Source organism: Oncorhynchus mykiss, chromosome 15, assembly GCF_013265735.2.
Source record: "Oncorhynchus mykiss isolate Arlee chromosome 15, USDA_OmykA_1.1, whole genome shotgun sequence".
Taxonomy (NCBI): domain Eukaryota; kingdom Metazoa; phylum Chordata; class Actinopteri; order Salmoniformes; family Salmonidae; genus Oncorhynchus; species Oncorhynchus mykiss.
In genome coordinates, this window is record NC_048579.1 from 24,011,182 (window position 1) to 24,035,987 (window position 24,806).

Here is a 24,806-nt window from a genome sequence, read left to right on the forward strand (position 1 = left end):
CTCTGTGGGGTGTTCCTTTAGAAAGAACAATATGGAGGGAAAGTCTATTAAAGTCTTAAAACAGCTGGTTAGAACACACACACACACACACACACACGGGTCTGTGGTCAGTAGACACCTGTCCACCAAGGGTCAAATCCATGATTTAAAGGGGAGGGCTAAAGCTTAAAGCACTTCAAAGCCTTTGCGGTCAATGTATTTAAAGGGGAGTAGACAACAGCAACTGTTACCTAAAGGACATGGGGACCTTGGAAGTGTTTTCAGAGTGAAAGGGCAGTATGACAGCCTATAGGACTGTGTGACTGTGGGAAGAATATGAGTGGCTTAGTAAGGTGGCTGTCCCAAACCGAACCCTATTCCTTATATAGTGCACTACTTTTGACCAGAGCCCTACCGATCCAGGTCAAAAATAGTGCACTAAATGTGCCATTTGGGACGGGAACGTTTGTATTTATAGATGTCATAAACTCAAGGTTCCATTCACCCAGTTCATTTGCAGCAGGCTATCTCTCTCAATCTGTAAATGAATGAATCATGTGTGTCAGTCTGCAAGAGCTGTAGCAGTTTGGGTCTGGCACTTCTAGAGCAAGTCTCAGCTGGTAGGGTCTCCTCTCTCTCTCTCTCTCACTCACTCACTCACTCACTCACTCACTCACTCACTCACTCACTCACTCACTCACTCACTCACTCACTCACTCACTCACTCACTCACTCACTCACTGTTTTTCACAGTCTGTCAGAGTGGAATGTGGCTGAAAAGTCCTAAAAGCACTGCACAGACAGCAAGCCTCTCTCTCTCTCTCTCTCTCCCTCCCCGCCCCCTCTCCCCTCCTTCCGACTCTGTTCCTCCCTCCCTTGCCCTCTTGATATAACATGGCTGTCAGGGCCATCTGTCAGTCAGCTGTCTGTCAGTGAGCGTCTGAGTGAGTGGTCCACAGAGGAAACCCGATCCTACCCATAGTCCTTTGTTTGGCACTCTCGTTCCCACACTCACCAGGCAGCGAGCAACCGTCTGCACTGCCATGGTCCGCAGATATGTCCCCCCCTCCAACCTACATCCTAAACTGCACCCTATTCACAATATAGTCCACTACTTTTGACCAGAGTCAAAAGGTAGTAGGCCCTGGTCACTCTAGTGCACTATATAGGGACTAGGGTGTTATTTGGGATGCAACCCCAAACACTTTAAGCCAAATTATCACATTACTTACTTAGCCGAATGAGCTTTCACTTTATTTGACCCCCCCCCCCCCCCCCCCCCCCCCCCCCCTCCCTTTCAACTTGACTGATTCATGGAGTTGGGGGTAGGAGACATTGTGGATGTGCACCACTAACTAGATTATGCTGGCGATGCAGCTGGGCATTTGGAACATAGACAGACAGGGAGACAGGTAAAGAAAGAGACAGGGAGATGGAAAAAGAGACAGAGACGAAGAGAGAGACAGGTAATGAAAGAGACAGAGACGAAGAGAGAGACAGGTAAAGAAAGAGACAGAAACGAAGAGAGAGACAGGTAAAGAAAGAGACAGAGACAGAGAGAGAGACAGGTAAAGAAAGAGATGGATAGACAGGTAAAGAAAGAGACAGAGACGGAGAGAGAGACAGGTAAAGAAAGAGACAGAGACGGAGAGAGAGACAGGTAAAGAAAGAGACAGACGGAGAGAGAGACAGGTAAAGAAAGAGACAGAGACGAAGAGAGAGACAGGTAAAGAAAGAGACAGAGACGGAGAGAGAGACAGGTAAAGAAAGAGACAGACGGAGAGAGAGACAGGTAAAGAAAGAGACAGAGACGAAGAGAGAGACAGGTAAAGAAAGCGACAGAGACGGAGAGAGAGACAGGTAAAGAAAGAGACAGAGACGAAGAGAGAGACAGGTAAAGACAGAGACAAAGAGAGAGACAGGTAAAGAAAGAGACAGAGACGAAGAGAGACAGGTAAAGAAAGAGACAGAGACGGAGAGAGAGACAGGTAAAGAAAGAGACAGAGACGGAGAGAGAGACAGGTAAAGAAAGAGACAGAGACAGAGAGAGAGACAGGTAAAGAAAGAGATGAATAGACAGGTAAAGAAAGAGACAGAGACGAAGAGAGAGACAGGTAAAGAAAGAGACAGAGACGGAGAGAGACAGGTAAAGAAAGAGACAGAGACGGAGAGAGAGACAGGTAAAGAAAGAGACAGACGGAGAGAGAGACAGGTAAAGAAAGAGACATAGGGAGAGACAGGTAAAGAAAGAGATGGATAGACAGGTAAAGAAAGAGACAGAGACAGAGAGAGAGACAGGTAAAGAAAGAGACAGAGATGAAGAGAGAGACAGGTAAAGAAAGAGACAGAGACGAAGAGAGAGACAGGTAAAGAAAGAGACAGAGACGAAGAGAGACAGGTAAAGAAAGAGACAGAGACAGAGAGAGAGACAGGTAAAGAAAGAGATGGATAGACAGGTAAAGATAGAGACAGAGACGGAGAGAGAGACAGGTAAAGAAAGAGACAGAGACGAAGAGAGAGACAGGTAAAGAAAGAGACAGAGAGAGACAGGTAAAGAAAGAGACAGAGACAGAGAGAGAGACAAGTAAAGAAAGAGATGGATAGACAGGTAAAGAAAGAGACAGAGAGTGAGACAGCGACAGAAAGCGGTATAGACAGAGGGAGCAAGCGAGAGACCGAGAGATGGAGAGAGAGAGAGACAGCGGGAGAGAGAGACCAAGAGATGGTGAGAGACCGCAAGAGCGAGACGGAGAGAAAGACAGAGGGAAAGGGTTTTTCACTTGGTTTACAGACAGCAGACTGATCCAATTCATTTGATGTGGTGGTTCTGGTTTATCTTTCTCTTCAGTTTTGGGATTCTGTTTCCCACCACGTCCGTCTGTGATCTGGTTGAGATGTCTGTCTGTCAGAAGCACTGTGCTGTCTGGAAGTCTGTAAATGTAATGCAGAGGAAAGGAAAGGCCTTGGGCTCAATTAGGAATCAATGTCTCGCTCCCGTTGTCCCACTTTCCATATGAGACTCGAAGGGAACAGTTCGTTTTCAGTTCAACTTTTTCCCCCATTGAATACAGCAGTCCAACATACGTGTTGTTCTGGCACGGACTCCGAGAAAGCGCATCTGTTGACAAATTCATGATGAGAAAGAGCGCGATTTCATTAAGAAATACACTATAGTAGCGATTCTCGCGATGTTAACAAAGCACAAAGAGTCAATCTGTTTCCCAAATGGCACCCAATTTCCTATATCGTGCACTACTTTTATAGGGTGCCATTTGAGACACATTCAATGACTTCAAAGACCTTTACATTGGAGTGGATTAAAAACCATAACTCAAATCATCCACCACTATTATAACCCTCCTTGTCTCTCCTCTACAGAAGTGGCACTGTGTGGAGGAGATCACAGGGAAGTGGCGTATCCAGAAGTGTAAGGGAGGTGGTCTGAAGGAAGGCCCCAGGAAGAGGGCCCGGAGCCTCAGGTCCCGCAGCAGCTACGACAGCCGGCAGAGGGACCCTTGCGACTGTGGCCCTGACAGCAGCCTCGACAAACCCTCCAGGTCCGACCGCCCGGGGCGCTCACACCGCCAGTTCCCACCTTCCTCTGGAGGACGAGGTGAGTAGAGTGGTGGGATGAGGGTGGAGGCTGGGGATGGGGATGGGGCTGAGGGTGGTCCAGGCCAGGGAGTAGTGTCCTGAGCCAGCTTGCTCAATGGTAGCTGGGTAGATGTTGTTACAGGGGCATAGAGAATGGAGATGGACAGTTATGGTAACATATATCCATCTGTGGACTTACCACTCTGTATTTAAAGCTGTGTATGTTGGGCTATGGGAATGACAACCATGTCCATGTCTGCCAGAGCCTAAGCTTTGATTTACTGTTCAGGATTACTCAGGCTCTAAAGAGACACATGCAGGGAAGAGACAGAGGCACGAATAGAGCCCCTGTCATTAGATCACTGGTCTGGTGGAGATAGCTCCTGACATTAGATCACTGGTCTGGTGGAGATAGCTCCTGACATTAGATCACTGGTCTGGTGGAGATAGCTCCTGACATTAGATCACTGCTCTGGTGGAGATAGCTCCTGACATTAGATCACTGGTCTGGTGGAGATAGCTCCTGACATTAGATCACTGGTCTGGTGGAGATAGCTCCTGACATTAGATCACTGGTCTGGTGGAGATAGCTCCTGACATTAGATCACTGGTCTGGTGGAGATAGCTCCTGACATTAGATCACTGGTCTGGTGGAGATAGCTCCTGACATTAGATCACTGGTCTGGTGGAGATAGCTCCTGACATTAGATCACTGGTCTGGTGGAGATAGCTCCTGACATTAGATCACTGGTCTGGTGGAGATAGCTCCTGACATTAGATCACTGGTCTGGTGGAGATAGCTCCTGACATTAGATCATTGGTCTGGTGGAGATAGCTCCTGACATTAGATCACTGGTCTGGTGGAGATAGCTCCTGACATTAGATCACTGGTCTGGTGGAGATAGCTCCTGACATTGGATCACTGGTCTGGTGGAGATAGCTCCTGACAGTAGATCAATGGTCTGGTCATTTGGAATGTTGTGGCACCACCTAGTGGTGGCAACATTTTGCTCATGGAATTATCACATTCAATTCAGTTCAGAAAGGGCTATTTGTTTCCAGATTAAGTGACAGGACAAGATCTAATGACATACATACCCAATTACACATACCGAATACCAACATACATGGGTAAAGAAATGAAAAAAGTCTGTTAATTAACTCTCTGTGATATTTGGTTGTCAATTAGGCTACAGGCCTCGTTTCGTCCACACAAGATCCACCAGATCTCTGTCCGTGGAGTTTGAAGGGCAGATCTATGACATTGACCTTGCGGCAGACGACCAGTCGGCGGTCAGGAGACGTGTCATCAGAAAGCGCCACTATGAGCAGGAGGACCAGGAGTTGGCTCTGGAGTCAGAAGACGGGTCAGAGGAGATGCTGGCGGACGATACCAACACCGTGGGGTACCCCAACTCTGTCAAAGTCACACACAAGTATGTACCCCAACATATACCCCAGCTATACTAAAGGCACACTTGGAAGACAGACACGCCCACTAACGTTTCTTCTCCAGCATGAGTCTGGATTTCCTTCCTCCCCGACTTGTTGAGAATGTGAACACATTCTGATCGTTCTAATTGGTCACAGAAACCGATGGGTTGGGCAAGAGCCGGCCTACACAAAACATGAATCAGCACAAACAACTTGTAGGACAGCAGGTTTAGACCGATGTACGGTGCAATCGCTAGAGCAACTAAATTAAATTCATAATGAGTCGTCAGGCAAGCAGTTAAGCCCTTTGTGACTAATATATTTGTAAAATGTGGTTAGTTGATTCCTCTCTGTCCTCTCTCTCCTTCTCCGTCCCTCTCACAGGTGCTACATCCTGATGAATGACACCGTCCACTGTGAGAGAGAGATCTACTCTTCATCCAGAGCCTGGAAGGACCATAAGAGCTACGTGGACCAGGAGGTTAGTTGGTGTCTGCATCTCCTCTCCTCCTCCCCATCTCTCCCTCTCCTCTCCTCCTCCCCATCTCTCCCTCTCCTCTCCTCCTCCCCATCTCTCCCTCTCCTCCTCCCCATCTCTCCCTCTCCTCCTCCCCATCTCTCCCTCTCCTCCTCCCTATCTCTCCCCCTCCTCCTCCCTATCTCTCCCTCTCCTCCTCCCCATCTCTCCCTCTCCTCCTCCCTATCTCTCCCTCTTCTCCTCTCTATCTCTCCCTCTCCTCCTCCCTATCTCTCCCTCTCCTCCTCCCTATCTCTCCCTCTCCTCCTCCCTATCTCTCCCTCTCCTCCTCCCCATCTCTCCCTCTCCTCCTCCCTATCTCTCCCTCTCCTCCTCCCTATTTCTCCCTCTCCTCTCCTCTTCCCCATCTCTCCCTCTCCTCTCCTCTTCCCCATCTCTCCCTCTCCTCCTCCCCATCTCTCCCTCTCCTCCTCCCTATCTCTCCCTCTCCTCCTCCCCATCTCTCCCTCTCCTCCTCCCTATCTCTCCCTCTCCTCTTCCTTATCTCTCCCTCTCCTCTCCTCTTCCCCATCTCTCCCTCTCCTCCTCCCGATCTCTCCCTCTCCTCCTCCCTATCTCTCCCTCTCCTCCTCCCCATCTCTCCCTCTCCTCCTCTCCATCTCTCCCTCTCCTCCTCCCTATCTCTCCCTCTCCTCCTCCCCATCTCTCCCTCTCCTCCTCCCTATCTCTCCCTCTCCTCCTCCCTATCTCTCCCTCTTCTCCTCTCTATCTCTCCCTCTCCTCCTCCCTATCTCTCCCTCTCCTCCTCCCTATCTCTCCCTCTCCTCCTCCCTATCTCTCCCTCTCCTCCTCCCCATCTCTCCCTCTCCTCCTCCCTATCTCTCCCTCTCCTCCTCCCTATTTCTCCCTCTCCTCTCCTCTTCCCCATCTCTCCCTCTCCTCTCCTCTTCCCCATCTCTCCCTCTCCTCCTCCCCATCTCTCCCTCTCCTCCTCCCTATCTCTCCCTCTCCTCCTCCCCATCTCTCCCTCTCCTCCTCCCTATCTCTCCCTCTCCTCTTCCTTATCTCTCCCTCTCCTCTCCTCTTCCCCATCTCTCCCTCTCCTCCTCCCGATCTCTCCCTCTCCTCCTCCCTATCTCTCCCTCTCCTCCTCCCCATCTCTCCCTCTCCTCCTCTCCATCTCTCCCTCTCCTCCTCCCTATCTCTCCCTCTCCTCTCCTCCTCCCCATCTCTCCCTCTCCTCCCCCATTTCTCCCTCTCCTCCCCGATTTCTCCCTCTTCTCTCCTCCTCCCCCATTTCTCCCTCTTCTCTCCTCCTCCCCCATTTCTCCCTCTCCTCTCCTCCTCCCCATCTCCCACCTTGCCTACCCTGCAAGTTGAAGTAGATGTTGCCTTCCATTACAGATAGAGGCCCTGCAGGACAAGATCAAGAACCTGCGAGAGGTCAGGGGTCACCTGAAGAGGAGACGACCTGACGGGTGTGACTGTGGTAAGAACAGGTCAGTAATGTACCTCATTGAGGGCCCCCAAATATGTGTACTATTCTTAAATATATAAAAAATGTTAATCTGCACACTGGTATAATGCTCCCAAAGTGACAATAATGACTATGACAGAGGGGACTCTGTAAGAGTAAACCCTAGTATAGTGCATTGTCATATCTGCTGTTTTCTGTGTGGCTATCTCTCAGTCCTTTGTTGTGACCCTGACAATTGTTACCTAGGCTGCGTTTACACAGGGAGCCCAATTCTGGTCTTTTTACACTTATTGGTCTTTTGACCAATCAGATCAGATCTTTTGACAATAATTGGGCCAAATATCAGATTGGGCTGCCTGTGTAAATGCAGCCTATGAGTCATCAGTCCTTTATTATTCATCTTGACTCTCCTGAGTTGAAGCTTTCATGGAAAGGAAACAAAACAACCGGCATATTTAGTTGCTCTTCCCTCTCTACTAAAACCAGCTACTATAGCAAAGGAGAGAGAAACAGAGAGAAGGCAGAGAGGTTGAAGAACAAGAATGATCAGCTCCATCCCTTTAAGTGAGTTCGTCCTCTCCTTTAATTCAGTGTGTCCGTGTTTGCCACACATCGTCCGTCGCCCATCCCTGTTCGTCTCAACCATATTAACACTAAGGTTGCATCACAAATGGCACTCTATTCTCTATATAGTGCACTACTACCCTATAGGCCCTTGTCAAATATAGTGCACTACTACCCTATAGAGGGAATAGGGTGCCATTTGGGATGCACCGTGAGCCTGCAGTCTAGAAGTGCTCAACTGACCAATAGAATTTCATAGATGTACTGCATCTTTAATACTCCGTGAGTTTGATACGTTTCATCGCCAGTGTGGCCCCATTTGTCTTGTGCGTTATCCTGTCTTGTGGTACGTCTGCATGGTACTTGCATGGAGTGTGCATGCTCTCCAGTCAAACCCAGGCCGGCCTTTCAGTGCAGAGATCTGGAAGTGATCGTCCCAAGCAGCAGCATGGAAACAAAATAGTGACTCAGTGGAAGGAGGGAAACAGCCCGTCTCTCTAACACAGCCATCGCCTTGCACTAGGTGGTTGAGTCTCTCACTTCTCATCAGGGCCCATAGGGCTCTTGTCAAAATTAGTGCACTATATAGGGAACGGGGTGCCATTTGGGATGCGCAAAGGAGGCACAGGGAACGGATTAGAATGCCAATACGAAGCAGCTGTGTTATGTAGTGACTTGTGTGCTTAGGAAAATGGGGCTAGGGAGAAGGGCAGAGGCTAGAATGGCCCAGAGAAAAATGATAATGTGGTACGAGAGGAGCTAGAACATGTCATGTTCTTGGCTCCACCAGACAGGAGTTTGGGAGTTCCTGCCGATGGTTCCATCCATCGCCATGGTAACTGACTGGCAACATGGAGAGGGCACTGCGAGGGCAGAGAGTGTGATGATATCACTCTGTTGGGTCGTTACTGTAACCTGACTGGTGGGTGTGTCTGTCCGTCATGCAGGGAGGTTGCTCAGGAAGTGGATGGGAAGACCCAGCTGTTGAACGAGATCAGGAGGAAGAAGAAGGAGAGGAAAGAGAGGAAGAGGCAGAAGAAGGGAGATGACTGTAGTCTACCTGGTCTGACATGTTTCACTCACAGCAACGACCACTGGCAGACTGCCCCCTTTTGGAACCGTATGTTACTGTGTTACTACAACTAAATGTAACTACACTAAGTAGTTACTACAACTAAATATAACTACACTAAGTAGTTACTACAACTAAATATAACTACACTAAGTAGTTACTACACCTACACGTGTACTGTACTAAGTAGTTATTACACCTAAATGTAACTACACTAAGTAGTTATTACACCTAAACGTGTACTGCACTAAGTAGTTGCTACACCTGCACGTGTACAGTACCAAGTAGTTATTACACCTAAATGTAACTACACTAAGTAGTTACTACACCTACACATGTACTGTACTAAGTAGTTATTACACCTAAATGTAACTGCACTAAGTAGTTACTACACCTACATGTGTACTGTACTAAGTAGTTACTACACATACATGTGTACTGTACTAAGTAGTTACTACACCTACATGTGTACTATACTAAGTAGTTACTACACCTACATGTGTACTGTACTAAGTAGTTACTACACCTACATGTGTACTGTACTAAGTAGTTACTACACATACATGTGTACTGTACTAAGTAGTTACTACACCTACATGTGTACTGTACTAAGTAGTTACTACACATACATGTGTACTGTACTAAGTAGTTACTACACATACATGTGTACTGTACTAAGTAGTTACTACACAGGTATTGCACTATGTAGTTACTACACCTAAATATAACTGTACTAAGTAGGTACTACACCTACCCGTGTACTGTACTAAGTAGTTACTACATATACATATGTACTGTACTAAATAGTTGCTACACCTACATGTGTACTTTACTAAGTAGTTACTACACCTACACGTGTATTGTACTAAGTAGTTACTACATCTAAATGGAACTGCACTAAGTAGTTACTACACCTACACGTGTACTGTACTCACATGCATTCTCATTTTAGTCATTCAGCACTGTAGCCTACACAGTAATTAAGCCACATTCACACATACACATATGTACCCACCACTCCCACAGCTCAGTAAATACCATTGGTTGAATAAAGGGTATATATCATCAGAAGTGATGACCAAGTGTATCAGTCTATTGAAACAGGCTATTATTTTGGTTTCTCCCAGTTAGAGGGTTCTCTCTCTCTCTGTGTGTGTCTGTGTGGGTTCTATTGGTTAACCCTGTCCTTCCTCTCCTTCAGTTGGAGGGTTCTGTGCGTGCACCAGTTCCAACAACAACACCTACTGGTGTGTGAGAACCATCAACGAGACACACAACACCCTGTTCTGTGAGTTTGCTACGGGCTTCCTCGAGTACTTTGACCTCAACAACGACCCCTACCAGGTGAGGGGACCATAGACATGGAATCAATTCTATTTTCTATTTTACTCCATTTTCTGTTCTATTCTGTTTCTACGGAGTGGACTACTCACAGGCACCTTTCATTAGTAGGTTGTTTTATCAATAACGATGTATTAACCTGTGTGGATGTGTGTCTGTGTGTGTAGCTGACCAACGCGGTGTACTCGGTGGACAGAGAGGTGTTGAACGCCCTCCATGCTCAGCTGATGGAGATGAGGAGTTGCCAGGGACACAAGCAGTGTAACCCCCGACCCAAAGGCCTGGACACAACAGGTAAACACACATATACTACAGTACTAGTAGTAGCTACACTGCTACTACTACTGCTACTACTACTATTACTGCTCTCTCTATTGGGTTACCTCAGAGTATGGTAAAGTTGCCCCTAGGCGCTGATTGAGGGTCAGTTTGTCATTTCCCCCGCTAATGGTTAAGGTGAGGATTGGGGGAGTCGAAGCTGATCCTAGATCTGTACCTAGGGAAAATTTCACCCTAGACTGAAACGGATATGAAGACTAACCACTGCAGTGATTGATTAGGGTCAACAAGTCGTACATTCAGACCAAATGTGTGTGTTGTTAATAAAACATGTTTCTCACTTTAGGGTTTAAAAATTTCAGTAAATTTTCCAAAATTCCCAGGTTTTTCAGAGCTACCGGATGGAAGATACCTGGAATCAGTATGGAATAAGCAGGAAATCTGTGTAAAAAGTTACTGGAATTTTGAAGCCCTAAACTGAAACAAGATACTAGGTGTATGAATAGCACTATTTGACCCAGGTTCCGTCCTGACCTGTACCTGCATGTCATTAGTTGCATGTAAACGGGGGTGATTCTCTCACTGATGTACGCAAACATTTCAACATAGGAAGGAAGGTCGAGGGGGTCATCATTAAGTCCTCTGTGTGTCTCTCTTATGTCTCCATTGTCTGTTTATTTCTGTCTAAAAACACACACACACTCCCTGTCTTAGTTCTGACCTCAGGGATTCGTGTCCAGTCCGCAGCACCCCGATTTCTACTTTCACAGGAACTTGGACATCCATAATGTTTTCATCAATGCGTGATTTGTATCGGTGTTATCCAGAGTTTATGGTCATTGGATTTCCCCTGGGTTTTACACAGTGAATATCTTGGTTTGTTTTGTATTGTAGTCATGACACGCACAGGGAAACCCTCTGCAGCCAAGCCGAGCCAGTCACTCAGAATGGTACGGCAACAACTCGAAATAGAGCTTTGAATTGGTTTCTGATAGAATGATAACCTAATATTGTGTCCCTCATTTCAACTCCTTCTACTGTGGAAGTGGTTTAGGTTTTCATCCCAAATTGCACCCCATTGCCTTTGTAGTACACTACTTTTGACCAGGGTCTACATAGTTCTGGTCAAATGTAGTGCACTACATAGGGAATAGGGTGCCATTTGGGATGTACCCTAATAGTGTGTCCCTCAGTTTAACTCATTCTGCTGTGGGTAGTGGTTTACAATCAAAATAAGCATCCCATGTGGCACCCTATTCCCTATTAAGTGCACTCCTTTTGACCCGGGTCTATAGGCCATTTTGGACATCCCCCAAGTATTTTGCCACGTTCCCTATCCCATTGTGTGCTCTGGCCAGACACCCTGCCTTCAGTGACTCACACAGTGTTAGCTATGAGAGCTCTGTCAACAAGCCTATTGAGCCTGGCTACTCTGACGACTATGTCTAGCTTTTCACCACCATGACGGCTATTTACAGCTAAGTGTCCCTGAGAGATGACATCACACTAGCAGCAGTTAAAAACCTTGCCACGGTGATATAAGCTCTTGGTTTTAAACTTGCGCTCAATGAACTCGTTATACCAGCACAGTAGACGCACAATAGTTTATATTTCTGTGAAGGTATATATTTTTTTTCGTTTAAGAACAAGTTGTCATATCACTGCTTGATGATTTGGAAACATTAACAACATCATGTGTTTGTGTTTTGGACTCACTCATGGACATCATCATCACCTGAATGACTGATTTACCTCCAAGGGAAGCTGGGACCCTTCATGAAGCCACACTCTCTATCTAGCTAGCTACAAAAAAAATGATTGCAGTAAAAGTGCCTTAACTGCGGTCGAAAAGCTGCCGAACTGCACTTATACTGCACTCTAACTACAGTTACACAGCAAAATGACTGCAGTAAAGATGTTTTTATTTTGGATGCAGTATTTACAGCATACTGCACTCTAACTGCAATATTTTTTCGTAAGGGAACCCAAAGAAATATACCTTCATCCCTTCATCCCTATCTTTCCATCACCTCCACCCTGCCCCAACCTGCACCTCCTCTCCTCCTTGTTCCATCGCTTCCTTCCTCTCTCCATCCATCCATACTCAAATTGCACCATCATTTCTCCTCTAGGGGCCTAGCGGGGTCTGTCCTGTCCCGTGCATGAAGAGGCATCTCCAATGTGAATGATTCCTTATTTTCTCTTATCCCCCCTCTAATTTGATTTGAGACATTAACATTGAAACTGCTCTTATTTTCCTGATCAGGAGGTAAAGATGGAGGCAGCTATGAACCACACAGGTATCCACACTTCTTTTATGATCTCTCTGGATATGTCCCAAATGGCACTCTGTTACCTATGGCGTGTACTACTTTTGACCAGAGCCCTATGGGTCCTGGTCAAAAATAGTGCACGCCATTGGCTATAGGGCGCCATTTGGGACGTAGCCTCTCTCTTTGAAAGAGGCTTCTCTTCCTAATAACTGCATGGGCCAACTCATTGACTCATTCGCACTAATAATCCATAAGGCGCCGAGCTGCTTGGTGTGTGACTGCATGCCGGGGAAGTTACCTACGCTAACTAATAATCGATTGATTGGATCTTTTGAATTCTTCTTAATTGAAGGTAGCTTCTTCCAATGTCATCGTGAAGTCTGCGGGGGTATCATCTTTCTACAATGCAGCCAAATTCTCCATAATTACAGCAGAAAAATGTTTACCCGTCTGAACCCCGCCCCAGATCATACACCAACTTATCTGCTGTTTGAGTCAAACACCAACGTGCACATCTCTTTCTGTAGCTCCTTGCACCACCACATGCATCAGTCATATCCATCAGAATATCTGTCTGAAAAGTCACTTTTTGGCCGGTCTTGGCTTAACCACTAAGCTCAGAGAGCTCAACTGGTATGCCCGGCTCCAAGTTGAGAAGAAATGTATATTTAGTCAAACTGAATTGGATCTTTCTGGTCCGTGTGGCAGTTGTCAAGAAACATCAGTTTAATCACAAGTTTATCCTCAAAAACAAAATGCTGATATTTATTATAGCATTATATTTGATGGACATGAAGTATGTAAGAGCAGAAAACATTTTCACATAAGGAACCCCCCTCCCCACACACCTGATAAATGTGTGTCCCCTGCATGTGAATGAAAACGCATGACAGCATATAGAGTCAACCATTCATCCATTTCATTCATGCATCGCACGATCACGGACATGTTACTAATATAACATCACCATCTTCCACACTTACCTGACCAAAGACATGGGCTGTCTCTCAAATAGCACCCTATTACCTATGTAGTGCACTATATAGGGAATATAGAGTCTGTCATTTGGGACGCAGCCATGCATAAGTACATCAACTTACTTTTAGTAAGCCATAATGACACTCAGTCATTGTACTTGTGCAACATGGCATCATTCAAAATGGCATCCATTTTCCTCGTGGCATCATTAGAGTAGTAGAATGGACACGAGTTGCGGGGACTTTGTTGTCCCTCTTCCTCACCTCTGACCTATTGACCTCTGTTTCTGGGCACCTGCTTACCAGGCAACAGTGGCATCGAAAGTGGTCAAAGAGGAGACCAAGCCAGTCCTTCCTGTGAGTCTCTTAGCCTATAGTATACTGATATAAAACCCTCCCCTATTTTCCCTCTTTACAACAGGGAGACCTAAATCTGGGCCTCGAGTCCAGTTCCACTGCTTATTTTTAGTCCTTTAGTAAGGGACTGATTTAGACCTGTGACACCAGGCGAGTGCCATTAACTGCCAGGTAAAAATGACAAATGGAACTAGACTCAAAGTCCAGGTTTGAGTATCCCTGCTCTTTAGTACATCGTACATGCCCTGTAGGCCAGAGTGAGTTTGAAAGAGCTCCCTCTAGTAATCAACAATGATACAGGGTGTGTCTATCAGGGTTAGGGGGGTCGGTTCCATTTCAATTCAGTCAAGGACTTGTCCAATTGTTGGAATTTGACTTAATTTACTAAAATGAAATGGAATCCACTCCAACCTTATTGATAGTAAGCATATACCCTAACTATGATTCCAATTTTAGTATATTGGCCGTAACTGTATTTTTCTAATGCACCACACAGCAGGCTCATCATTCACTCTCTCCTTCCTCAACACTCCTTTTTTTGCAGATGTTCATCATCCTATTTTCCTCCCCTCCTTTATTTCCCAGATTCCATTTTCTTTTTTTCCAGGTTACCTGGATACTCATTCGAAAACAACAAGCCTATCATCAGTCTTCTTTTTTTAGTTTAGCTAGTCTAACAGTAGATCTGAGAATTTTATGTATATTTGAGGAATTATTGTCACTTTATGTCAAGATGACTAGTGTGTTTGCTCTGCTGCTTATGGCTTCAGCTTGGGTGCTGTGTTTACCGGGCCAAACTGTGTGTGTGTGTGGGGAGGGGGGAGGGGGGGGGGCACTAACCCCAAGGAGCTGACTGCCATAGAGGAGGCTGCAGGCTAGATTCTGCTGCTGGGCATGACTGCATGACATGTGACCCAACACAACCACACACTTCCCCTAATTACACCACACACTCCCAGTCCCATACAACATTACCACCAATTCTCCCACTCACACTCCCATACACTACCACACTCCCAGTCCCATACAACATTACCACCAACACTCCCACACACTTCCACATTACCACCAACACTCTCTGCTCCAGCCCTTGACCCTCTCATCCTCTCCCCTCATAGCACTCAGCCAGTCTGGGACGGACGAGCGGGTTAAGCTGCCCAACCTGACGGAGGAGGAGGTGGACTGGCGAGGTCTGGAGGAGCTGTATAGTAGTGTAAACCAGAGCCTGTACCAGCACAGGACTGACTACAGCCTCAGACAGGACGACTGGCACATCTTCCAGAAGGATGTAGATAATATGTTTGCACTGAGACACGTTTTAGACTCAAAACTTCAAAACAACGACGACAACCAAACCCATAAGCTTGACTTAAAGGATGACCCGGCATCGGCAACTTCCCTGGCAGAGCAGGGTTCCGGGTCTGGGGCTGGGGGGCTGGAGGAGGGCAGCGGAGGAGAAGGTACGCCCAGCCGGGACATCTGGCCAGAACCGGTCATCCTGAATCGGGCCACAGAGGGATTACCGGAGACCCCATGCACTACCCATCCTGCCCCTAGCACACCCCCACCACCACCTCCTCCATTAACACCCACACACCCCACACCTCAGAGGTCAGAGGTTAAAGTTCAACTAGAATCTGTGAATGACCTCCCTGACGAGACTTATCCATTAGACAGACCCCCCAGAGTGGTGTCTGGGATGTCAGCAGGTCAGAGGAGAGGAGGGGTCAGAGGGGGGGAAGTGGTTGCCGGTGGTGAAGTGTGGTTGGCCCATCAGCTGGAGGAGGACTGGCTAGATGGCGAGGGGGAGGGGCTAGTCTTCAGCGGGAACGGGAACAACGGCCTGACTGAGATGGAGACGCGGCACGACGACCTGCTCCGCACCCACAACAGCCTGGAGATGGGGCTGGGACTGGGGTCTTACCCAGGCCAGGCCCAGACCCAACAGAGCAGTCTCATCCAGGGACTGGAGCTGGGACTAGACAAGGAGGAGGAAGAGGACATATTCCAAGGCCAGGGCTACCTCCCCCTCTCCCCACAGACACTGAAGCCCAGAGTACAGGCCTCCACCACCACCACTACTACCAGCACTAGGAGCCCGCCTCAGACTCAGACTGGCGCCCCACAGGGGACTGGGGTGGTAGTGCATAACCCCCAGCTCCAACAGGCACATCTACAGATAGAGGTACAGGTCGAGTCCCAAGCCCAGCTCCAGGCCCTGGACTATGAGGGTAGTGGGTCTCCCCCCCAGCCCTCTTCCAACCACACCCAGTGAGACACATACAGACAAACGCACGTGCTGGCCTGACATTGGGCGGCCCAGCCGGTCACCATAGAGACACAGAGAGACACAGATACTGGGGGACATGGAGAGCCAAGAAGGCCAACGATGATGCCACCACCTGTCAGTCTGACTTAGAGCTGTATTATTCATGAGTATTAAAGTTATTATTATTGTTGATTTTTTTTTTTACAGGTGCTTCCATTTATTATTAGAAGAACTACAGTGTTATGTTGTTTTTCCAAAATATATATTTAGAAAAAGAAAAGCCTTAATGCAGCTGAAATTAATAAAATATGGGAATTTTAATAAAAGTCCAAGTGGATAACACCATTGTTTTAAATATATATTTTGAACAATAAAAACAGGTTTAGTCTGAAGGTTAGTGGTCATTTAGCGTTACCAGAGAGGAAGAGGCGAAGCGAGAGGGTTTACCAGGCTGAACATCTGTCCACGTTAAGCTAATTATTAAGCAATGAGTGCCGAATTTTGTCAAGATAAAAATGTAAAGCTATTTTGATATGTGAGGCTTATTTGATCTAATAGAAGTTTCTTAATGCTTAGGTTGTTACGAGTTTACCGATATAAGTGTAATGCACGTGACATCCCAGCAACTTTGATAGTGTTTTTTTTCTCAAAGTTATACCTGTTGAATATCGAGACGGTCTATGCATTATCAGGAGGCTAGCATAGGATCTCACTCCATTGAATACAGGCGGTTGACATCAACACCCCTCATTGAATATTCAAAAAAGTATTCAAATACCGACATGTATCCACCAATCCAAAGATAGTAACAGATGGGAGCGTGATAGCCCACCGTTACGCTCTGTGGACAATGAATCCCATTATTAGGGCGGAGACACAAGCTTCTTGTCATTATATCCAGTATCTCTGGCATTACCTAACACCTTTGTGTGCTACAATGGCGTTGGCTAATGCTAACGTCTTGGTATGTGCTTCAATAGAGTTGGCTAATGCTAACATCTTGATGTACTACAATTGAGTTGGCTAATGCTAACGCCTTGGCTAATGCTAACAGACTCAGGCCGGGATTAAATCAGATCAGCGTTAGATCTGCGTAGAGTGCTTTGACATGTAAAGGTCATTTCCAACTGAACGTTTTCCATGAATGAGATCTCCACGAAAGTGGAAACATAACCTTAAAAAGTTGACAAAGGAGGATAGGCTTGAATCCCGGCCTCAGTCATCTCTCGACCAATTATCACAGTGCAGTCCCATCAGAAATATAACCACTGACAAATCAGATGATCACAATAGTTTGACCATAAATGCACTTTGAACATTTATTTAGCTTTTCCCTTGTACTGACCGTTGCCTTTAGTTTAAATGTTTGTGGTTTGGAAACACGTATTCACTGTAACTCCAATGGCATCTCAAAGCTTAACACTGATCATTGGTATTTCATTTTTAACACTTAAAGGGTAAGTTGGTTTCATGGATACTTGCTACTGCAAGTGCAACACTGAAAGTTCAGTTTAAAAAAAAAAAAGTTAGCAATGAACATTGCTAACATAATTTTGTGAGTTGTAATTATTTAACCTAGTTCACTGTTATGTTACTCTTCTAGCTACAGTAACTTCAAGTTCACTTTTTGTTCTACACTCAGCCATCATCATCACCAAATTAAATTAAAACTTTAGATATTAAGCACAAATGAACTACCGCACACAATAAAACTCACATTAGACCAGTATTCCCTATTGCATTGATAATCAAGGATGCACATAATCATCCCCAAGTTACATCTCAAAAAGAGACAACGACCACAAAGCCAAAACCTAAGTATGTCCCAAATGGCACCCTATTCACTTAAGTGTGCCCTACTTTTGACCAGAGCAACATGGGCCCTGGTCAAACGTAGTGCACTACACTATATAGGGTGCCATTTGAGATGCCACCCCTAATCTTTCCCTCCATTGCTTGAATAGCATATGGCATTACTACTATGAGGTGATCTATGCGTCATTTATAATACTGTCTGTTAGACTATACTGTATATTCTATATGCAATAAGCAAAAAATCATATGATTTAATCCACACCACTCCCATTACATATCATTGGGTATGTTTGCATTGGCCTGTGTCATCGCCACTCATTCTTACATCTTCTACTGATGGTTACGTTTTGGTTCAATGTTGCTTCCACCTAAAACCAACATTCATTGATTCTTAGATCAACAGTATTTTCCAGTATTTTCTTCCTTTCCTTATTGTGTGTGTAGAAGTGTTGCAACAATTCTGGTTTCAGGAAGGCCAAGAAGCTGTTTAGAAATAAACGTGTCAAATATTTTAGTGACATTTCAGCTTATTTAATGACCATTTCTTCATACATTCATAAATCCATCCATCCTCCCACACTCCTGTAACTTAGGTTTGCCAGAAATCCCAGTTGGAATATTCCCAGAATCAGGATAGAATAAGCAGGAAATCCAGTATCCTCCAACCACGATTTCTAGAAAATCTGGGATAAAAAAAATAAAAAATCCTAGACACACCCTACCACATTATGGAAGCGCTTGATCAAAAGAAATCTGCTATACTGATTGCATAAACATAAACCAGACCCAAATCTCCTTTTTACAGTTTTTTAATGACACATATCAAGTATTCAAGGCATTTGTAAACCAAGGGTCCATTAGTTTAAGTTCAGAGTTTTTCCGTCTCAAAATGTGCATCAGCCAATTAAAATCGTTGATGTAGTTTGCACGTGATAAAACATTACTTTGGAAGTTCCCATTAGATAACCTGGCACATTTAGCCCTATGCTAACCTGACCAGGTGGCAGTGATCATGCCCGTTAACAAATTCTGCATCAGCCAAATACAAATGCTAACGTAGTGGGCCACTTTTCCATGAGAGCATCTTTAACATGACTCAAACGGCACCATCTGCTAATCAAAGTTTACTAAAATACATGCAACATTTCAACTGGACGGATAGGTCAGTGTTGTAAGTCTGGCTTCTGGTCATTTTCTTTTTTTTCCCTTCATGAGATGGGGGACCTCTAACCCACGGTTACTGTACTCCGAAGATTCACAGTCAATCACCTTAGTGGCATACGCTAACGATGTACGATAATAAACGTTTTATAGACCTTTATCTTTTTCCCGTGAAAGCACATGAACGTGTGTGAAATGGATGAGCAAAAATGTGCCTCTTGAATTTTAGTAGCCTAGTCAAGGATTCGTTGTCATGAAATATTGGCACGCTACAATTGTGACAGATCAAGTGGAGCAAAAGTAAACCTTTAATTTGGAAGTTTAAAATATACATCTGGTGGCCAAGTCGACCTATTTTAAGAAATGCCATTGGTTGATGGATATAAAGTCTTAAGATCTTGATAGGCTGATGTGGAATTTCTAACAGGAAATAATCACTGCCGCCTGGTTAGCATATGGCTAAATGTGCCAGATTATGTAATGGGAACAGCTAACATATAGCATTTTACAAGGTGCAACTATGTCACCGATTTGAATTGGCTGATGCGCATTTTGAGACTGAGAAAATGTTCTAATGTTCGCAAGTATGGAGCCCAAGTGTCCACAAATATGGTTTAGACTTCTGCTCCTGAGGAACACAAATCAAGGGCTGCAGACCTCCAGTTTGCATCCCAAATAGCAGCATATTCCCTATATAGTGCACTACATTTGACCAGAGAGCCCTATGGGTAGTAGTGCACTATATAGGGAATAGGGTGCCATTTGGGATGGAATACACTGTCCGAGTACACAGTCAGTCCATGAAATAATGAAAACACGTTCTGAAGAAATACTGATCAAAAGAAAGAGAGCGAGAGGAAGGAGAGAAAGAGATGGAAAGCAAGTCTACAGTCTACCTTGGAGAAGTGTTGCGAGAAGGCTAAGGCTACATCTGCAATTGCACCCTATGCCCTATAGTGCACTATAAAGGGAGTAGGGTGCCATTTGAGATGCAAACTAAGTCGTTTTGGATGGAGCCAAAGAGAGGGCTTCAACACCAACCAATTCAAATGGAGCCATCAACAAAAAAAACATATTGCAAAATACAACCCACTCCCCAATCTCCCAAATTCAATGTAACAGGTCGTTCCTATGTAAAATACTGTAGGTCATTCAGGCACAGAGAAGCAAATATACGGTTTCCTTGTTTTTGTATTTTTAAGTCATTTTATGATGTCGTCTACAATGGTTAGGGTTAGTTCATAAATACCTACTTCTAACTAAGTTTAAGCTCTATAATACGGTGATTGTATATCTTTAAATATTTACATGATAATAGTTTGGGAACAGTTAGCTACTAATTCATGATAATACTAATAAGAAACCATAACTTGGCATTTTTCAGCCAAGTATCATCATAGACGCACAGCAGTCTCTTACATAACTTGAGGACAAAGACATTTAGGCTGGGATGTAATCCCATCGCAGCCTTTGGACAATGTGCCATTTAAAGTGATTTCCGTTTGCGCCAACATATGCATCCTTTACTGTGACTGTGGTCTCCGCGCACGAGGGAACATTGCCTTTAAAACATGCATTGTGGACAAAGCCCATTGAATCCCAGCCTAATTCATACAACTTTACCACTGCATCAGATAAATCCGCTGTTCTTTGGAAACCGGTTTTAAAATCGCAAATATATAATGGCTATGAGGCATGCCTCATGCCAAACAAGGTATAAATACTGTAGTTGCTGTTCATAATGGTTTATCTCCTTAAAAAGTGTCCTAGAAAACAAAAACAAGTAGTAAATTCACAGCAGCAGTCCAGTTGTACAAAAACAGTATTAGTAGTAGGTCTGTGTAGGGTTGCAAAATTCCAGTAACTTTCCCAGGTTTTCCAAAAATTCCGGGAGGATTATGGATTTCATGCTTATTCCCTCATGATTCCGGAAATCTTCTTACTGGAATTTCTGGGAAACCTTGGTAAAGGGTAGACCGTTCACTGTCTTTTTCACTCCGGGCTGCAATTCATGTTTATGTCCAGCAGAGGGTGGGTCCCAGTCACTCCTGAACTGAATGATCAAAAAAAATCAGTTATATTGTTTCTTGTTATTGTGACTTATCTGTTGATATAATGAGCTTTGTTGATTTATTCCTTACTACACTACTTCTTAAATGCCTAAATGTCAATACAACAATGCTGAAATGAAGCAATATTGGACCTAGTGTAGAGTCAGTTTGTAAATGGGCTGGGTTCATGCTAGTAGATACCCATACACTTCCAGTCATTGCGCTAACACTAGTTAGCATTGGCTCGCAAAACTACCTCTAACTTCCTTCATCAAAATGGTATCCACGAGTTCATCTGACTTTGGGGAAGTAGATTGCCAAAATCCCGAATTACCCCTTTAACTTAAAAATGGAAATTAAATTCAAAACAAATTCAATACTTTTTCAAACAAGTAAAAAACAAAAAAATACATTTTGTAGATATTTGCAGTTAAAATGACAGCTTTTAGTTCTCTTATGTCATATTCTTTTGGATGAGGATTATGACTGAGTTTTCCCTTCCAGCAAAGACCACCTAATGTTATGTTATAAATACAATACTGTGTTTGTGTTCCCCATTGCCCTGGAGTAAAGTTAAAGTCCTAATGAAGACTAACTCCACACAGACTAACTATCTATGGTGCAGACCACCACTCCTGACTAGGTGGCCAGTTCGTTAGTAACTCGTCTTTGGATATAGGCAGAGAGGAAGAGAGAGGCCCAACTCGAGGGAAAATATGTCTCCATCGTTTGTTTGTTGTTTCACCCACCAAGCTTTGCTTGGTACGGAGGCTAATAAGAGTATTGAATTTGGTCAATACATTTTTTTTATGGCTTATTTGCTACATGAGGTTTACTTGATCTAATAAAAGTGTTGTAATGCTTAAGTTGTTACGAGTATACTGATATAACTAGGACACATGACATCCCGGCAACTTTGAGAAAAAACACTTCATATGAGTTGTCTCAAGATGGCTATGCATATTCATGGCATGAGGCTAGTAGCATAGCATCTCTGCCCATTGAATATATCGGTTCACGTCAACAACCTTCCATCGGATATTCAGGATTACAATAATGAAATGTATCCACATATCCAAAGAAAGAATAGCTGGGAGCTAGACAGCCAGTCGTGCTGCTTTGTGGACAATGACTCCGGTTGTTAGGATGGAGAGACATGTATCTTGTCACTATATCCATAATCTTTGATATAGGCTAGTTAGCCGGTTAGACTGGTAGCTATTAGCATTAGCCAGTATCTGTCCCTTGGATATTAGCTAGCTAGCCGGTTAGCCTGGTAGCTATTAGCATTAGCTACTAACTAGCCATTGGATATAAGCAAGCTAGTTGGCTAGCAGGTTACCCTCGTAGCTATTAGCATTAATCAGCTAGCCAGCAACCAATGATAGGCCCACACAGCCTGAGTTACTGTTTCAAAGGGGGCTAAAGAGTCAAATAAATGGGTGGTCCATTCTCTGCTCTGAACCAAGAGTTTAAACAGACGGTCACAAGGACAGACAGAACTGGACAAATGTCTCATGTATGAGTTTTAAGTCGATATAATCCCCTCCTCAATAGTACTGTTTAATGTTGCTGCTAACCACATTCAATATTAGCTGGATATGCTCAGCTGTGGTATAATGTGATTGAATGGGTGATAGGCTGTGTCCCAGAAGGCACCCTATTCCCTGTATAAGGCACTACATTTGACCAGAGTCCTATGGACCCTGGTCAAAAATAGTGCACTATATAGGGAATAGGGTGCCATTTGAGATGCAATCACAGAGAGGGGTACAGTAAGTCAATACAGTACTGAGAGGTGTATGTCTGTCTGTATGGGAGTACACAGGACCTTGCATAGAATAGAACAGGTTTGTCAGTTAGTATGTTGTGCTTGAGAGAAACGCTGCAACTGTGATGAGGCATCATGGGTAATGTAGTACCCACATGTCCCTTCTGAGAAGAATAATATTAGAATATACTAATGCCCAGCCCATTTTACAGTACAGTAGCACCATGTGATCATGTTGATACACAAACATTTTGATTTATGAAATGTATCAGGGTTGGAGTCAATTCAGGAAGTGATTTGAATTTAAAATTCCAAAATTGAAAACTTTACATAAATAGCTTCTTTTCAGTTTGAGAAGTCATTGACTATCGATTCAGTTTGCTTCCTGAATTGACTGCCTTCAATTCGAATTGATCCCAAACACTAGCTCGACTCCCTATTGACCTACAGAGCTGTCTGTCTCTGCTGTGCACATCATTGGCTGCAGAGTGGAGGCTAGTGGGAGGAGCTATAGGATGGGCTCATTGTAATGGCTGGAATGGTATCAATGGGAACCACTTGTTTGACTCCATTCCATTAATTCCATTTCAGCCATTACAATGAACCTGTCCTATAGCTCCTCCCACCAGCCTCAACTCTGCAGCCAATGATGTGCACAGCAGAGACAGACAGCTCTGTAAGTCAAACGGGAGTCGAGCTGTTCCCCTGTGACACGCCCAAATAACTGTGGCCAGCTCTTTAATACCACAAATGCCCTCTGTCACTATCAGTCTATTGGTCTCTCTGCCTGTCAATCAGAGCCATGGAAATCACTGCCCGCACCACCTGATTGGTGTATATTTTAGAAACAGGGTGGAGACAGGAACAGGAAGGCCTGTGTCACAACCCCCGGGGAGGAACAGGTAGAGGTGTGACCTAAAGAGGAATAGGTGTGGTCTGTTTACTTCCTGCTCTCATATGTGGGCGGAGCTACTGTGTGTGGCATCAGCAGAGGGGGAGGGGGCGGGTTTATTGCTCTGTTAACGAGGGTGATAGTGCTGTGACCCCGGTTGAGAAGGAGTGCCACGGGAGGGTGGTCGCAAGGCGGGATGAACACCGGGCAGGAGCGGGTTCGGGCGTGGCTCTTCTGGCCCCCCACGTGGCAGATGAGGTCAGAGACAGTGCCCAACGGGGGTAGTCGCTGGTGCCAGCGCTCCGCCTGCTCCTCCTTGTACTTGATGGAGTACCAGGTGAGGAAGATGAAGATGAAGCCAATGAACTTGAGGCTGGCGGCCAGGCCGAAGTAGACGAAGCGGAAGGAAGTGACGTCGTACTCCCAGCAGGAGCCGTGGACGCCACAGTCCTGCTGCCACAGCATACAGGTGGTGTCGATCACCGCCCCAAAATAGATGGGAGTAGGAATATATGCTGGCGGAAGAGAGAGGAGAGGAACAGTTAGAACACAGTATACAGGTGGTGTTGAAGTATGTACACCGCTGGGGAGAGAACAGAGTGAGAGACAATGCCATCTGCCATTCAGCCATGCTGCCTAAACTAGTGTTTGCAAAATACTGTTGGTTGTGACTGATCCCTTTAAGGTTTGTGTGCTTCTAAGTGCTAGACTGCAGCCGGAAACATGTTTTGAATGTTTAGAAGAAATCTTTAGCTGGGTCTTACAGCGAAAACCAGTTTAGGAATAACCACTAGTCATTCTAGACTAATGTAAGCTACCCTATAGAAACTAGCCTATATGATCTGCATGGGCTATACTATGCTGACGATAAACAGGAGAAAAGTCAACGCAGCAGTTGTCTGTGCAGTACTGATATGCCACCACTGGGTGGCGCCATATATCCACTACTGAGCTGAGATGAGTCGGTCCTAGATGCAGATTTTGGGTAAATGGAGCATTTCCCCCACTAATGGTTAATGTTA

General features: G+C 45.1%; 2 protein-coding genes across 7 annotated transcripts in view; one reads left to right on the plus strand and one right to left on the minus strand.

The window, feature by feature from the left end:
- sulf1 (sulfatase 1) overlaps positions 1 to 16,620 on the plus strand; it is a 77,370-nt gene extending 60,750 nt beyond the window's left edge. For 3 of the 5 annotated variants that reach the window (XM_036944106.1, XM_036944108.1, XM_036944107.1), the window contains exons 11-19: positions 3,358 to 3,592; positions 4,763 to 5,009; positions 5,392 to 5,488; positions 6,890 to 6,984; positions 7,449 to 7,526; positions 8,474 to 8,646; positions 9,800 to 9,942; positions 10,107 to 10,233; positions 14,944 to 16,620. In XM_036944106.1, coding sequence (XP_036800001.1) covers positions 3,358 to 3,592; positions 4,763 to 5,009; positions 5,392 to 5,488; positions 6,890 to 6,984; positions 7,449 to 7,526; positions 8,474 to 8,646; positions 9,800 to 9,942; positions 10,107 to 10,233; positions 14,944 to 16,100 — 2,352 coding nt within the window. In that variant the 3' untranslated portion in view covers positions 16,101 to 16,620. Of the gene's footprint in view, positions 1 to 3,357; positions 3,593 to 4,762; positions 5,010 to 5,391; positions 5,489 to 6,889; positions 6,985 to 7,448; positions 7,527 to 8,473; positions 8,647 to 9,799; positions 9,943 to 10,106; positions 10,234 to 12,484; positions 12,519 to 14,943 lie in introns of all 5 variants that reach the window. The other 2 variants (XM_036944110.1, XM_036944109.1) reach the window with 2 other exon arrangements.
- Positions 16,621 to 17,616: 996 nt separating this feature from the next.
- The window catches only part of LOC110489841 (solute carrier organic anion transporter family member 5A1), a 95,879-nt gene continuing 88,689 nt past the window's right edge, over positions 17,617 to 24,806 (minus strand). For both annotated transcript variants that reach the window (XM_021562783.2, XM_021562784.2), the window contains exon 10: positions 17,617 to 24,299. In XM_021562783.2, the coding sequence (XP_021418458.2) occupies positions 23,833 to 24,299 (467 nt within the window). In that variant the 3' untranslated portion in view covers positions 17,617 to 23,832. The remainder of the gene's footprint in view (positions 24,300 to 24,806) is intronic.